Source organism: Megalobrama amblycephala, linkage group LG3 (genome assembly GCF_018812025.1).
Source record: "Megalobrama amblycephala isolate DHTTF-2021 linkage group LG3, ASM1881202v1, whole genome shotgun sequence".
NCBI classification, from domain to species: Eukaryota; Metazoa; Chordata; class Actinopteri; order Cypriniformes; family Xenocyprididae; genus Megalobrama; species Megalobrama amblycephala.
In genome coordinates, this window is record NC_063046.1 from 29479210 (window position 1) to 29496457 (window position 17248).

Here is a 17248-nt window from a genome sequence, read left to right on the forward strand (position 1 = left end):
TATTGTTTTAAAGCATATGTCGTATTTGTATACAGTGTTTTGTGCACCTGAGAGTAGAGTTGTGCCTTCATAGTACAAAAGGCACCGCTGGGATTCGAACCCAGGATCTCCTGTTTACTAGACAGGCGCTTTAACCAACTAAGCCACGGCGCCGATGTGTGATTGGTCAGTACCTGAGCCATATATACTGCGGTGTAGACACGCTGCGTGGCTACACATTATAAGATTATATAAATGTGCGCGCTTGCAGGCGCGATTCTAGAATTTCAATGTTAGGGGGCTCAGCCCCTAATGAGGAAATTATATTTAATATATTGTTTGAGTAGAGTAAGCAGGTTCTACGCTACCTATCAAGTCAATCCCTGAATATTGATTTCAAGTCATTTTAACTAACCAGCTAGTAACGTTATTCAGTCTAGATTCATATAGTCTAAATTGGAATTAGCAATATTTTTAATCCATAGGTGTAATTTGCGGGTGGGACATGCGAGTGATGTCACTTACAGATTACACGCCTGCGCACATACGCATTCTTTTACCGAGCACTCGCGCCAAACGCGCATGCCTACACTAAACACGTAATACACGTGCTTTTACATTGATCTTTTACAGTCTATGAAATTGATGCATAACAGTGAAAAAAGAGACAGGGTAGAACAGTTAATTAAAGGCGCTAAACACTTCATGTAAACTCATGTCTCAAAAAGTTCATAAGTAGGTAGCCTACAGTTCTGACACACAGTTTTTAAGTTTTACCTGGATCTTCCCTTTTGAGCTTTCCTCCTTTGGTTCTTTCTTGACATCAGGTGAATTTTATCGGTTATTGCACCTAAACTGTCAGCAACTTTCCAGTTAATAAAGCAGAGAAAAGCTTTATTTTACATTTCAATTTGTACCATAATTGCTTTTATAGTAACATGAATCTTAAACAACAGCATATGGTCAAATTATTGTTGCGTTACAATAAGGTTAATCACATTGTGTTTGTTGACATTTTAATGTTTTTTATTAAAAAATATCTGCAATCATTACACATTCTGCCATCAGGTACACTTGTGTAAATAAATGCACCAACAAACACACACACACACACACACACAATATTAGAATTCACTGTATTATCTTGACGTTTCCGTAAGACAACGTCCTCACTCCCAATTCTTCTATATCTTGTTCTTGATGTTTTTTAACCTAAGCCAGAGAGAGAAAGAGAGAGAGAAATCATCCTTCAAACTGTTAAATTACAAATATATATAAACCAAGAAACCATTACCATTTAAAAGATGCATTATAAAATGCTATATGATTGCAAATATGAGCTCTGACCTCTGAAGCAGTTCACTAGTAGACACAACTCTATTTTCATCTTCACTGTTGGAGTCAGTGTCGTCTGAGCTGCTATTGGACTCCTCCACCCTCTTCTTCTGTTTCCCTTTATGCTTATGTTTCTTGTTCTTTTTCTTCTGAGAAAAGATAGAGAAACAATGTAATTTCTAGTTTTGCAAAGAAGCCTGTCACTCGGACCGAATAATTCTGTTCCAGAAAAACTACCTTTTTCTCTTTCTTGTGTTTCTTGGCTCTGTGTTTCTCTTTATCTTTTTTCTTCTGTTTCTTCAGCTGCGGTGAGCGTGCAGGTGGCACAAGACCTGATAATGAGAAGTACAATGTAAAACTTTATGTTAGCATTAAAAACGGGCTACTACAATATTCTGGATGAAAGAGAAAAGTAATAACTCTAAAATTACTGTACCTGTATTTTCAAAAATATCAGATAGTATATATAGTCTTGTAAAGAAACTATGTCTTGTGAGATTGAGCTGAAATCATTATTATTTAACAAAAAAAAGTTAATATTATTGCTTCAATGTAGTCTCACAGTGTCTACATCAGGGGTGTCCAATCCTGCTCCTGTCCTGCAGAGTTCCAACCCCAATTAAACACTCCTGAACCAGAAAATCAAGGTCTACTAGGCATACTAGTGTTCCAGACAGGTGTGTTGAGTCAAGCTGGAGCTAAACTTTGTAGGACAGTGGCCCTCCAGGACTGAGTTTGGACACCCCTGGTTTATATGATAAATTGAGGGTGGTGGTGATGTAGTGGTTATAGTGACTGACCAGGTGGTGGCAGTCTGGGGCCAAACTCTTCTTCATCCAGGCCTTGTGATTTAACAGGTGCATTAACAGAGGACTGAGTGTTCTGTGCTGTAGTTTCAGCAGATGGCATGTTCTGAACTGTAAGATGCTTCAGATCTGAGGGGAAGAGTAAATAAAGTCAATAAATGCTTATGACAATGCCATCTGAATCATTGAAAGAGGTTTTTGTAGAACTGCTCATATAAAGCATATTTAGATTATACCTGTCACTTTGCTGACGTCAGGAACAGGACTGATCTGAGCCTGAGACGAGTGGGTTCACCGTTCCTGCACTGCTTTGAATTGGTTCAGATGTTGAAAAAGCCACCTCTTCATCTTCCTCGCCGTCATCTTCAGATGACGATGAGCTCTTCTCATCTGACGAGTTGGCAAAGATGGCTTTAAAGAGATCCATCGGAGGCCTCACCTCTTCTTCATCCTCTTCCTTCTCCTCCTCCTCCTCTTCAGTCTTTTGTTCAATCTGCTGCCCATCGGACTGTTTCACTTTTACCTGCACAGACATCAGGGATGTCATAAGAACTGATACTTCGGTACCAAGTCGGTATCAACATTTTAAAATGTACTTGACGGTACTTGTTTTTCTACAGTACTGTAAGTACTAATAGTATCGAACATTTATGGACTATTGCATGTAGGTTGAACCCAAACAGATTATCAGAACAAATTAGTAATTTTAAAACTTTCTGTGAGACATTCTCTCTCTCTCTCAAAATGCGCAAATGGCTTCACATCCATAGTATCCACATGCTCTGCAAGTGAGCTGCATGGTGCAAAACAAGACTTTAGCGCACATCGTTTTATATCATGGCAATTCAATTTATGAATTCAAGCGGTTTTAAATTATGAAGTGGCCAACTCGAGCGAGCTGAGATACGGTCTTCAGTCAGTGCGCTCTCAACCAAATCGCACACACATAACCGCCTCTCGCGAGTGTCAGATTTTCGCAGCTTATTACACATAAACGTTCAAATACACACAGTTATGTCAAAATGCCCATCTTGGTGAACATTCACATAAGCACAGTCGGTTATGTGAATGTGAAGAAGAGAGCTAGTTCAAGATGAACATTTATGGTTAAAATGTATAAAATTAAATTTTTTTTTTAGAAAATGATTGATGGTTTCTTTAGATAAGACCCTTATTTTTCATCTGGGATCGTGTAGAACACTTTGAAGCTGCACTGAAACTGTAATTTTGACCTTCAACTGTTTGGAGGCCACTTGAAGTCCACTATATGGAGAAAAATCCTGGGATGTTTTCATCAAAAACCTTAATTTCTTTTCGACTGAAGAAAGAAAGACGTGAACATCTTGGATGACATGGGGGTGAGTAAATTATCAGGAAATTTTAATTTTAAAAGTGAAATAATCCTTTAAAACCTGCTATTGTCTTCTATTGGCTGTCTGTATAATTAATGATAATCAAACAACAAAAGAAAAGCTTTAATAAAGCATTGATCTATATTTATATTTAACTTACAGTTATGAGTATGCAGAGTTATTTTATATTTGATTATTCAATTTATGTGGTTCAATATTTACTTGAATGCTGTTCAGTACTGACTGCTAGATTTTTGGCATTGTAAAATAGGGGTGTAGTATTGTGACATCCCGAATTTTTTCTTCAGGGGAGGCTCTTTATTGGCATGTTAAATCAATATAATCAAGCAATAATCAAGCATCCACTGGTACCTCTGGAGTGACAGAAGTATGTTGGGTGTCAGCTTCATTTTGCTGGGCCACTGAAACCTCACTGCGAGTTTCACTGAGGAATGCACTGAGTGGGTCTTTGGGTTCAGATGCCTTCCCTGGTACGTCCCACCTGGATCTCTTATTGGAGACTTCTGGAGTCAAACGGGGAAGGGTTGTGCTGGAGGCTGGGAGGTTTGGGAGCACTTGGGGCCTCCCTGCTGACCTGGCTGCTATCCGTTATGGACAGGAAGTTAAAGACTGAGTACTTATCTCTCTTTATTTTAGGCATTCCCACTACACTAGACCTGCAAAACAGACAAAAGATAAATGAAACTCCAAATGAAAAAGAAACTTGAAAAATACATTTATTACAAACCTTTCCTAATGCTAAAGCAATAATAATAATAATAATAATAATTTAAACTTAAACATGTAATCATTTTAATTACATTTTTATCATTCCATTAATTTAAAGGTTGGCAAAAAATACCTTCCATAAAAAAAAATAAAAAAATAAAATAAATTGGACTAATAAAAAACTAAATAAAAAACACATTGCATTAACAGTAATTGCATTTTTGAGGCTGCAATTTAATATGAAAGTTTTTTTCTCCCCAATTAGTTTTTTGTTCCCAATATTTCTTGTACGTTTGTTTTTTATTAGAGATATTTGTCCTTAAAGGTGCTAAAGAGGATGTTTTGTTTTATACATTTTTGCAATATTACTTGAAACTGTCTTTACTAACTGATAAAAGACTATTTATTAGGTGCACTGAAAGGAATAATATTAATATACATCATCTGCGCACGAGGTAGGGCCTTAAAAACATCAGCCAATCGTTTACGCGATCGATCATCGCGTAAACGATTGGCCCTCTGGCTTGTCAATCACTGCCGAGACGTTCCTTGTGAGAGACGTGCGCGGATTGGCCCTCTGGCTTGTCAATCACTGCCATTGCGCGCTCCAGTAACTTTCCACACTCCACAGGCGCCGCATGCAATGTTTTTGTCAGGAGACAGGAGTAACAACTGCAGATTATGAGTTACCTGCGGTGAGTCCGACATAATGAATCCACTAACACAACACAGCGAATGCTGGTGGTAAACACTCGTGTTCCGATACTCGTGCACGAGTTTTGGGAGGCGTTCCCTCTAAATTCTTACGCATGCGCTCATTACAAAAACTCAGTAACAGTCTTTGGTTTCTCAGTCGACGAAAAGATCCTCTATAGCACCTTTAATTTACTCCAATAGTAAATGAATGTCTTCAGATATATCATATGATTTGATTCACAAGTCTACTTCTTACCCTGGATAAGGGTTTGGAATATTGAATCTTTTACACAATAGTTTATCAGGGTGCCACTCAAATGTTTCTCTGGTCAGTTTCCCAAACATCTTCATCTTCACAGCGGCCTGCTTGTCATCCACATCATTCTAAATAGAGTATTAAAGCACAATTAATTATTATTATTATTTTTAATTATACATTTTTTGTGTCAAAAAGATTCTTATGTCGAAGATTAGCTGTTTGAACTCAAGGTGGAGCTTCTTACCTCTTGATCCCGTGCGACCTCCACACTGTCTGTGTCATCCTCTTGTTTGCCACGCGTGAAGCGTGAAGAGAGAGAAGAGTTACTGGGCTTATAGAGTAATGCAGCGCGTACAAATTCGTCCCTTTCTCTCCCTCTCTCCCACTCCGTCATGGAGCAGTCCAGACTCGACTCCAGGGCATCTACAAATATTGTGGAAATCAGGTATTTAGCCAAGCACAGATTAGGAAAATCCAGGATAAATCAGACCAAACATAAATGTTAAAATTCACCTTTATTGCCCTGTTTGAGTTTGTTGATGTACAGATCATAGCGGGCCTGTTTCTGAGGATTGTTTGCAAATGGTTTAAATGTTTTGCTAGCATCTGCAGTGGGACCAGACCAAGCATTCAAAGCCATCTGGGACTCAGATGAAGCAGGAGTATGGGAATCAGGCTGTGGGGTGTTTGACTGGAAACGGCTGGACAGGGCCTGCAAAGCGGCTGCTTTAGCCGCAGCCACCACAGCAGCTCGATCCGCAGCTGAAGAAATGCTTCCCGCTGACTTGTTCAGTCCCTCGGCCCCTCTGCGGATCTCATTCAGCCGCTCTCTGTCCTTACTGTCAAGCAACTCAAACACAGAACTGGGGCCTATAGAACATAAAAACAAAACATTTTAGACAAAAGTTTGTGTTCTAAATTGTATTAAATGAGTAATTTTTTTAAAAATCTTATAATGTTCTTTGAGGTCCACTTAATAATGTTAGCAAGATTTTTAAATAAAAAACACCCTAATTTAGAAGTAATAAGCTAGTTTTCATCCTGTTTTTTTTAACCCTCTCTTTGAAACACTCTGTTTTAACACGTGTGCCGCATTCAAGACTTGGAAGTAAACACCCACTGTTATGATTGGGTAACAGCTTTGCATATTAAAATAATTTTCGATTTCCCCACCATTACCTGTTTGAAGCCAGAGTCTGATCCCAAATCAGAAGAAAACTACACAAATACCAAGGATACTCCACATGGTAATTATTAATCATATTCTTTATATTTATTCCTTGTGACGTAGTATTGTATTTTATTACATTATATTAGTGTTGAACCAAAGACACTACAGAAAAGTTCTCTCGTTACATAGTTGAAACATTTATGCATATTACATATGCTTTAAAAGTCTTGGTTGTGGCAAATAAAGTTTAAGTACTTGGAGATAATACAATTATAGTAGACAAAAGATGACTTGCAGCGTTTTGTGTAAACGAATTATGAATGTATGTACCATCATTTGACGCACTGTCATTCTTATATTCATTGTTCATCATTTTGAAAGTACATATCAAATGATCTGTAACAGGCAAAGCAATAGTGACACAGTAAAAACATTGTTAATCACACTTGTGTGTTGCAACATTACAGTCAGATCCAATATAGTCAGCACTGCATCATCTTTTATTCTTAGTCTCTCTGAAAAGTCTGTGTTGAACTGTGTCTTTAAAAAAAATTAATGTGTTAAAAAAACGAATCTGCAGTATAACGAAGCGAACAATCAAACAGTGTCTTACTGATGCGATCTGAAACTTTATTAAAAATCAAGTGTTGCTGGAGCAATCCTGTATTTGCATCTCTCTCGTATTTACTACTACATGACATACGTGAATTGGTGGGTGGGGCTAAAGAGCCAATGGTGTAGAAGTAGGTGTTAATCTTCTGCAGATGCGGCTTTTTGTCGCACTATTGCGTCATACTGAGACAAAATTGTTTTGGGAGATTTGTTTCAATAAAAGCTGTTTTTGGACTAACGAGGAAGGTATGATATCTGAAACGTACAGGATATTAATAATAATGTAATCCAGTGCCAGTAACTATCTGGTTGACAGATAGTAGGTGGTGGTATTGCACCTTATTGCTGGTTGCCACACGTTATAAAATGGAGATGACAGACGAAAGCAAGACACACTACCCCTACCTATCCCAGTCAGCAAGAAGAGCTGATCAACAGTAAGTTCTTTTTTTGTATGCATTTGTACAGTTACACTTGATCTAGCTTCCTGAACGAAACTCTCTCTCCACCTCCCTACAGATTTTGAGTGATTCTTTGGCTGATTCTTTGTGAGAAAACACAAAATAAAGTGAAAGATAAATTTGACTGATAGCATTATTCTTTTTTTTTTTTCAAAGTTTCTATAGATAATGTGATCATATCGTTATTGCAAATTCTTTTGGTAACCGTGTAATGAAAATGCGATATTTTGACAGCCCTGATCGGAATCCACCTGCAATCACAAATCTATCATTCAAATCACTCTTAAACAACCTCAGCAGATACACATAGACATCCTTACCCTGTAGAGGCGTTTCTCCAAGCATGTCACGTCTCTGAGTAGAGTCTAATTTGTGACGACCCTGCTGTGGTGCATCCTGTGATAGGTGTCCACGTGAAGCCTGCAGTGCCTGGGCAACAATGGGGCTGACAGTGGATGGATCAACCACTGGACGGAAGTAGTGTACAGGCCGATAATCACGGGGGAGATCAGGGGGAGGATAGACCTAAAAACAAAACCAGTGAGCCTAATTTAACAGCACAACTTTTTCACATTAAATAAGGTAATATAGGAAATTAAAGCCTAGTGCTGTATATTTTACAGTTTTAATCTCTGTGACTTTGGGAGGCCAATGTAAACCCCTCCAGAATTCTGCCCGAATACGCCACGTCTCTTTTTGAGTCTGGAACAAAAACAAAAACATCTGTCATAGAGGAGCCATCTTTCCTGCTAAGCCTACAATTTCACATGAAAGAGTATGGTCACATTACAAAAGACACTCAAATAGCACCCAGTTCTGACATCATGATGCAGAGTAAATGCATCATGACATTATGAGGACACAGCTAAGGACTTCCTGTCACCAACCATTCTTCTTCCTGGTGTACTGCTGGGGAGCAGTCCATCCGAAGAGTCCATCCCCTGGCTCTTCTCCTCCCAGCACAGTATCGTAGTTGGACATGGAGTCTTTATGATAAATATCGGTATCTTCCTCCTCCATAGCACCAACTCCAAAAGCCTACATATACACTGATGTCAGCATGTTTCTTCTAATGGAAGTGTTCAAATTTAGTTTTCTAGGCCAATACTGATTGTACTTTGCACGGCACTTTGGCATTACCTGTCCTCCAATCCCGCCCCTGCGTTGTCGTCCTGATTTTCTGTCTCCAAATAAGCTGGTTGTTCTGTCAGAGTGAAGCGTGAAGAGGTTTATGTGTCCTGAACCTGACTCGCCACCCAAGGCCTGTAGAGGGTTCAGCCCTCTGTAACCCAGACCATGGGAGTCCACTTTAGGGGTGAAGTCCACTGGGATCACATCTTTGGGGGCAAAGGTCACATTCTCTGGAGCAAATTCATCATCCTCCTCCTGAACAAAAAAAGGTTTTTCAGTCTGACTACATTCTTTACATAATAATCACATATGCTGCCTCCGAATAATGCAAACTTCTCTACTATATCCTAAGTGAAAAAACAGTATGTGAAATGAGTAGTATGTCAGAATTCATAAAACGGTAGGCAAAAAGCACCTGGATGACTGAGATTCTGAAGTGCACATATGACTGACTCTTTACTATCCAATGAGCCCACAGGAGAGATTTGTGTATAGCAGTGAAGCAACTATATAGAACATAATTTTTTAACGGTCATAAAGTAAGTACTTATTCAAAAGGAGTACCTACTCAGAGAGCATGCGATTTCGGATGCAGCCATTATAAACATTAAACAATATTCACCTCAGATTCCTCTGATCCATTGGGCGGCAAAGCACAGCCATAAGCTCTAACCACATCTGAAAGACGAGAAAGAGCAAAGCTAAGCTTCTTGAAATGTTAACATGGTGCTCAGTACAAAATGGCACTTCAGAAAAAAACAAAACATCTGTGATATCTTCTCTCATCACCAGTTTTTTGCTTGGGTTGCTTTCTCTTCAGTCTTGGTCCCACCCCCTGGCCATCTTTCCAGCCCATTTTTCTCAGCAGCTCCACACCAATAGATGACCTGGCAATTACACAATGGCATGTAATAAGTTTAGTCTTCAATTACATTATAGTTAGGCCATATTAGTTAGAGTGGTGCATACCGTGCAGGGGCAATAAGCTCCTCCAGCAGTCCAGTGTCTCCAGGTATCAGAGCAGCAAGAGAGCTGACGGCTCGTGCTTTGTCTTTTAACTGATCCTTCCTCTCCGATGCAAAATCATCTGTAGTGATAATCTCTCTTGGGGCAATACCATGCTCACTAAAATCCTTAAACAAAACATATTCTGTATTTGAAAAAAATTACACACCAAGAACTTTACAGTATTACTGAAGTGTGAGAACTGAGATTCACACACTTACCTCCTCATCCATAAAGTCCTCTGGTCTAGCATTCTGTCTCTCTGCCTTTTGCTGTCGAGTTGATACAAATGTTGATGGTGCCCAGCCTAAAGTACAGAGCAGACTAGTTAAACTACGACAAGACCCGGTTAATAGAATCAAAAGCATTAACTGCACCAAGCAAGGCTGGCACTGACCTTCTTTGGTGCCCACTGTGTTAAAATAACCAGCGGAGAAGCCACCAGTGAAAGCTCCGTGAAATCTCTTGTATCGACCCTTCTCATCTTTAACCGTCTGCTCGTGTACAGGTACTGGTTTTCTGCTGGGTTCATCTGAAATAAACACATACGAGCAACGTGGAATTGATAACTAGGAAAGTGTGAAATTTCAGCGCCTGCTGTTTTCATTAAATATTCACGGCTCTTATGCATTAAAAACCTGCAAATTCAAACAAATGACAGCTTCATTGTACACATATAGTACCTTCTTCCAGAGGCTCTAAAGGAGTTCCGTAAGTCACGAAATCCTCATCACTATCTTCGTCGGACGCCATGTTTACAATAAGTACGGTGGCCGCATGAGCTCTTGCGATGTCCGATTCGTAAATCAATCGTTCTTTTGACTCGAATCACTTCAACGGAATCACAACATAAGTCGGTCCAAGCGGTTCTCGAGTCAACTCACCGACATGAACGATTCATAATGGTTTCGATTGTTAAGATTCATACCCCCGGTTTTAAAGAAAAAGGCTTAAGCCTAGTCTCAGACTAAAATGCATTATTGAGCAGTTTTAACTGAAAGCACCTTGCACTGAGATATCTTAAAATATGTCAGTGCCATGGTTTTGTCTCAAGATGCACACCAGTAACGTTTTTTTCTAAGGCATGTTTATAAAAGCTACTTCAATGTCCTAATTGAATTAACCGTCTGTGAAACCATGCTGTATATTTCAATGTAACCTTAAATTATACTGAGGTCCTGAAGGAATTGTTTTATATCTTCTAATAAAATATTTTAAGTGTATCACGGCTGCAACAAACCGAACTGAGAAAAAAATTACATTAAAAATAAAACACCAGTATGTGCATAAATGTAGATTTCTTGAAATGCTTTATTTTATGTTATAGGCCCTATAGTATATGCGTGAAGTTAAGAATACGTGATGATTTAAATAAGTGAAAAATAATTTCCAACTTAGATTTGAATAACTAATAAGCTTAATAAGCTGTCTCAACTGACAGACGCATTGGCTTTCATGTTAACTAGTTCTGTTTCAGTGACATTAATAACAACAAATAGCAACAAGCTCTGTACAACAAACAACTTTTATTATTGCCAACACAATTCACTTTAAGATATTCATGTAGATTTTAACTCTGGAGTGAAAGTAAATAAAATCTCAGCCAACCATGACACTCACTTAAGATGCATTTGCCTGTTACCCTTTATGTTAAACTAGTGCAGCCTTTGGTCGCATAAATGTTCTTTAAAAACAACAAAAAGCAGCGCATCATGCCTAAATAGGCATAAACATTTCATAAATGTTTCCTACATGTAAAAGTCAGCTTAAAGTGAACAAATATCTACACTTTAATATTTATTATGTGTTCAGCAATTTACTTAAAAAAACATACACCGTATGCATCTAAAATAAGACCACAGTATTACAGATGAGGATATCAAAACCCACAATCAAATAAAACTCAAATTTTCCAAAAGAAAAATAAGGATGTTATTTAAAAATAGCAGAAACCATTTTTTTTCCTTCAAAATGTTTCCTTTTGAGCTCCCATTGCTTCTTCATATATTGCAATGGGAAGTTAGAGTCCTATTTGGGAAGTGGATCCCCACACACTTTGGATAATATCCTCGGCACTGAGGCCGATGTGCAATCTTTAATTAATGTTGATATGAAATACTCTCCACTTCCATCTCTTCAAGGTGCTATTGGATATGAGGCCGTGGTTTCAGGATAAGTTTCCCCGTCTAGCATAAGAGGGGGAAAAATACAAATGAATGCACAAGAAAAGTGTCTTTGAATTCTTAAATCAGTGAAATTGAGAGATCATAAAGGGCAATGCAAAGGACAGAAGTACTCACATCATCACAGGACATGTTATATTCCGCTAGTACTGTTCGGCAGCGTGCTGCAATACTGTAACAAGAAGTTAAGGAGAGATCCAGTAGTCACTGATAATCTGCAGTCTTGGAATTGCTAATACTCAATAGAACGGCTGAGCACAACGAACACCACTGCAAATTTCCAGCATTGAGAAGGATACATAGATGGCGCAACGACTCGTTTGTGTATTCCAGCAAAGAAAAGGCCAATGAGTGTCACACAGCTGATAGTGAAAAATGGATGATTCCATAAAGATGAGAAGAAAGAAACCTGTGGAGAGAGATGACAAAAGACTAATGCAAAATCAGATGATAATCTGATTTTATTGCAACATCTTTTAATTTCACATACTTTCTGAGTGTCTGGATCTATAAGCCAGTTCCAGGCTCCCGTGGCTGTGCACACTGACACCACAATCAAAATCACTGCAAAAAGAAGACAGAATTCATGAATTTAAATGAGGCAGTGTATTGCACAATAAAACCAATCTTTGTGGATATATGAGAGTTATGAACACTCAGTAAGTGTGTACACTTCTTGGCTCAGAGTATAGGTGCATAATCCAGGTTTTAAATGGCTTGAGACAGATTCAGTAAAGATTTGACCAGGCAAGATGGACTGACTTACTGCGCCAACGACCTGTAGCCGGCTGCAAACAAGACACATACTCTGTCAGTCTCCTCTCAAAAGCCTTCAGGTCTGGGGATGAGAAAAACATTTATATCAGCACAGTACTTACATCCAATCTCTCTCTTTTTAAAATATTGAGGCAGAACCCAAACACAATTTAGTTTTTTTTTAAATTTATTTCCAGAGGACAAGTTCACTGGATTTCATCCAGCTTTGTATTGTTAGAATGTCAGTAATATGTATGAATGTGTAATATATATTTATATATGTATGTATATGGTGTATGCAATGTTTGTCAGCTATAAAGGGCTTGTTAAAACTATAGATCATACTTCCGCATTTTTGCATTCCAGTCTGCAGACAATGGGATCGAGCCCAGAGAATTATGGGTGTTGGAGTTTCCCTACCTTTCTGGCAAAACTAAACACCACAGATCTTTTTGGTCATGTAACACCATTTTCAAAATCATTTAACCTTTCTACTGCATAGACAGTCAAATTTTATTAAAAGCCCACATTGCCAGCGGTAAATTACTCCTTTAAGTCACCATGCTGCAGTTCCACATCACTTTGAAAAATGCATTAACAAGAGCTAAAAATACAGAAAGGCAAATAGACTGATGAGAGACTAAATAACATTGATTGAGTTTATAGGGACATAAATATCAGCTGTACCAGGCATATCAAGGCACAGGCAGCTTTATGGATTCAAAATTTTGTGAAATATAATGAACAATGTACACTAACTGGCATGTGTTATACGTCAGTGTCTGGTATAGTGGTGTTATGACTGACCAACAATGTTTAAATCCAATACCCGGACTGTACAATGACAGAAGAGCTGCACTTCTTGTTGAGGCATCAGTTTTTCCGAGATCTCGGTGATAACCTGAGAGTCTTAGCCTACATGCTAGCAGCCCAGTGTCAACATAATACATCTAACATGCCATAACAAACACGTGGATGCTCTGCTAATATATGAAAATGACACCTGGAGATGAGTGCATTGAATTAATAATCTATCTACTGAAAAGTACCTTCGGCTTGTTCTAATGAATTCATTGCTTTTCCCACCAGTGCTGTGGACGCTCAGTTCAGGCCTGCAGACACACTCAACTACCGTCAGCGGGCACCAGCCAATCGCAGAAGCTCTCTTCTCATTGGCTACTAGAGAGGAATGCGTCATCTTAAAGAAACATGTTAGTCATTTGGGTAACACTTTACTTGAAGGGGTGTGCATAAGACTGACATGACACCTTCATAATTATGACATGACACATGTCATGAATATGAAGGAGGTTTTATGCATGTTTATGACAAAGATGACATTGTTTGAGATGTCCGAGTTATGACAACTTGACATAAACCAATACATAATAACCTGTCAGTGTCTTTGTCATGACAACTTGAGATTATTTAGCTTTATGGGTTAACATTACATTAAACTGTCATGTGGTTGGTTTTGACAATGGCTGTCATGAGGCCATTATAATAGTGTCATAAATATGTATCTTGACCTCAAGTACAGTGGTACAAATTGAACTTGTCATTAAAATGTCATTAAGTGACAATACTCTGACAAACAGTCTTCTTGCTTGGAGATTTTAATAAATGCAATGTATCTACGCTGTTGCCAAATCTTGAGCAATATGTAACCTGTCCGACAAGACTGGTTAAGACTCTGGACAAATGCTTTGGTAACGTGGAAGGTGCATATGTGCCAAAGCTATACCCACCTCTGGGACGTTCGGAATATAAAGAGAATGTTGAAGAGAAATTAAAAACAGGGAATGTAAGAGACGCATGGAAGGGTTTGAATACAATGATGGGTAGACAAAAGAAAAGAGTTCAAAAACATGAAGACCCTCATTGTCTTGCAAATAATCTTAATATTTTTTATTCACGATTTGATAATGATTTTAATGATGATGATTTGTCTGTTAGTAATGAATTAATGATGACCATGACTCAATCACAGCCTATGATTATACAGGAGAGGGAGGTTGTCACAGTGCTTCATAAAATTAAACCGTATAAGGCATCTGGCCCAGATGGCCTGAAGGGGAAAGTCCTGAAAGAATGTGCAGCACAACTTGGACATGTGTGTACAAGGTTATTTCAAATCTTCCTGAACAATGGTTTTGTACCATTAGCCTGGAAGAATTCCATTGTCATCCCGGTGCTGAAAATACCTAATGCTAAATCTCTCAAAGACTTTCGCCCAATCGTACTCACATCTATTCTGTGTAAATGTATGGAGCGCATAGTATGTAAGGAACTGTTATCCCAAATCGAGACATGCATAGACCCCATGCAATTTGCCTATTGGGCAAATAGGAGCACTGTGGATGCCTCTCTCACTCTTTTAAATAAGGTTCAAAATCATCTAGATAATTCAAATTCCTATGTTCGAATACTCTTCATGGATTTCTCATCTGCTTTTAATACTGTCCAACCTCATCTTCTTTTAAAGTGCCTCTATGAGTTAGGTGCTAGTAGTTGGATGATTTTATGGATTAAGGAGTTTTTAAAAGGTCGTCCTCAGCGAGTTTGTGTTAATAATGTTATGTCGGATTGCTTGGTTTTAGATACTGGGGTACCACAGGGATGTGTACTGTCTCCAATACTTTTTTCCGTATACATAAATGAACGATAACCTTACCCTTATAAAATATGCCGATGATATGGTACTGGTTTCATGTCAGAAAGAAATGAACTGCACCTCATATTTTGAGTACATTGACAGTATTATCTGTTGGTTTGAGAGTAGTTTTTTACATCTTAATATAGAAAAGACAAAAGAGCTATGTTTGAGAAATCAGTTGAGAAGAGTAGATACCGTATCTGAATATAAACCAGTTGTCATAAAGGAAAAAACTGTAGAGCAGGTCTCGAATTTTAAATATTTGGGTACAATTATAGATGAGAAACTTAATTTTGAAAGTAATGTGGAGTACATTTATAAAAAAGCACGACAACGCCTGGGTCTCCTCAGGAAACTGAGAAGCTTTAATATCGGTCAGCAGACCCTAACTATGTTATATCGATCAATGATAGAGAGTATTCTCACATATAATATTGTTTCATGGTACGGCAATCTAACACTTAAAACAAAAGAACAAACTCTCACAAATAATTAATCAAGCAAATAAGATTACTGGACAAAAACAACAACCACTTCAGAGCTTGTTCGATCATTTCATGGGTAAAATGGCAATTGCGCTAGAAAAAATGTCTATAAAAGATCTTTTTTTCCATTGGCAGTGATTATCTTGAATCGTACAGTATTTTAATTGAAACAATAGAATGGCTGTTGATATTTTCAATTTTTCTTTCTTACAGTGTTTTATTATAGAATTGTGTTGTTGATGTGTGATGTGATTTCTAAGCAGTGAATGTATGTTACAGTGTAAAAGAAAAATTTCCTCTCTGTGAAAACAGACTGGACAATAAAGTTCAATCCCAATCCCATAATTTTATAACAGCGTCATGAATATTTTTCATTTCATTTTTTTTTTAAAGTTTCCTCCAATAGAAAGTCAGATAATAGACCATTTCAAACTTCTTAAAAAAATGACACTGTTATAAAATAATGGTAACACTTTATTTTAGGGTCTTTTAACTAGTTGCTTATTACTATTAGCATGCATACTACTAGAATATTGACTATTTATTAATAATTATTAAGCACATATTAATGCCTTATTATGCATGACCTTATTCTAGATTCTTAATCCTACCCAATACCTAAACTTAACAATTAACTATATTTAGAAGCAGTACATTAGGAGTTTATTGACAGAAAAGTCATAGTTAATAGTTTATATATGTGTTTCCTATACTGAAGTGCTACCAAAATAATGTAATGTTAATGTTAATGTTAAAAACCAAAGTAGTTTAAGTTTGATAATTACTCTGCCATGTTTATGACAGGTTATGTTGTCTTGGTAATGTCAAGTTGTCATGACAAAGACACTGACAGGTTATGATGTATTGGTTTATGTCAAGTTGTCATAACACAGACATCACAAACAATGTCATCTTTGCATTAAAAATGACATAATTGAGCGAATGACACTTAATGACAGTTGTCATAAACATGCATAAAACCTCTTTCATATTCATGACACGTGTCATGTCATGATTATGAAGGTGTCATGTCAGTCTTATGCACACCCCTTCAAGTAAAGTGTTACCGTTCAAGCCATTTTAACTACATCAAATTCCAAAACTGCCAAGACGTTTACTTTTATGCCTGTTTTTTCCTCCTAATTCGCTAAATTGAATGTATGTTTATAAATCTGTTTTTTAATGACCCTGAACTTATTTAAAGTTAGGATAGTAAGATTCTCTGTAAAAAAGAAAAAAAAAAGAAAAAAGAAAATATTATGATCAATAAGTCATGGCAACAAATGTTTTTCCATGAACCTACTTGAAAATAATTTAAACAGTTTCAACAATGAGCTGAAATGACAGCCAATTTCATTATATTTAAAATGTTAAGGCAGCAAATGAACTAAAGATTTTAAGCTGAAGTGTTTACTCTATCTATTTATTCAATTTTTGTTCATATATTTGTTTTTTTTTCTTTGCTCTTTTCATTTATTTCTTTTTTGTCCCTGAATACTATAAACAAATGTCATTATTGTTCTCAAACAGGCAAAATTGATGGCTATGTTTGCTCACAAAACTTCACAAACACTGTTAGATTTTTACTAGCTGAGAAGAAAAGCAGACGCATGCAGGGGCGAAGAGCAGAAA

The 17248-nt window shown here is 37.5% G+C and overlaps 2 protein-coding genes and 1 non-coding gene across 3 annotated transcripts; all 3 read right to left on the bottom strand.

The window, feature by feature from the left end:
- Positions 1-79: 79 nt before the first annotated feature.
- Positions 80-153, bottom strand: trnat-agu. Its single transcript has one exon. It is a non-coding gene; the product is annotated as a tRNA-Thr (tRNA).
- Positions 154-983: 830 nt separating this feature from the next.
- gpatch1 (G patch domain containing 1) lies at positions 984-10376 on the bottom strand. The gene is given in 22 exon segments (XM_048184991.1): positions 984-1191; positions 1327-1463; positions 1552-1646; positions 2115-2249; positions 2357-2399; positions 2401-2643; positions 3845-4027; positions 4029-4149; positions 5154-5281; positions 5401-5579; positions 5670-6026; positions 7721-7925; positions 8022-8039; positions 8041-8102; positions 8288-8438; positions 8541-8786; positions 9154-9209; positions 9321-9418; positions 9501-9664; positions 9758-9843; positions 9934-10068; positions 10220-10376. Coding segments are annotated over 22 exon segments (2940 nt in total). The 5' UTR covers positions 10290-10376; the 3' UTR covers positions 984-1163.
- A 667-nt stretch (positions 10377-11043) lies between these two features.
- cnep1r1 (CTD nuclear envelope phosphatase 1 regulatory subunit 1) lies at positions 11044-13681 on the bottom strand. The gene is made up of 6 exons (XM_048184992.1): positions 13525-13681; positions 12486-12557; positions 12210-12283; positions 12019-12128; positions 11837-11891; positions 11044-11722 (listed from the first exon to the last, which is right to left on the bottom strand). The coding sequence occupies exons 1-6, from the start codon at positions 13547-13549 to the stop codon at positions 11681-11683; spliced, it is 378 nt and encodes a 125-aa protein (XP_048040949.1). The 5' UTR covers positions 13550-13681; the 3' UTR covers positions 11044-11680.
- Between the last annotated feature and the right edge of the window lie 3567 nt (positions 13682-17248).

Excerpts from the sequence above, each read along its gene's own strand:
- cnep1r1 (XM_048184992.1), bottom strand. The coding sequence starts at position 13,549 with ATGAATTCATTAGAACAAGCCGAAG. Across the intron at positions 12,129-12,209 it reads TAGATCCAGACACTCAGAAA|GTTTCTTTCTTCTCATCTTT; the intron begins GTATGTGAAATT and ends CTCTCTCCACAG. Across the intron at positions 11,723-11,836 it reads ATAACATGTCCTGTGATGAT|ACGGGGAAACTTATCCTGAA; the intron begins GTGAGTACTTCT and ends CTCTTATGCTAG.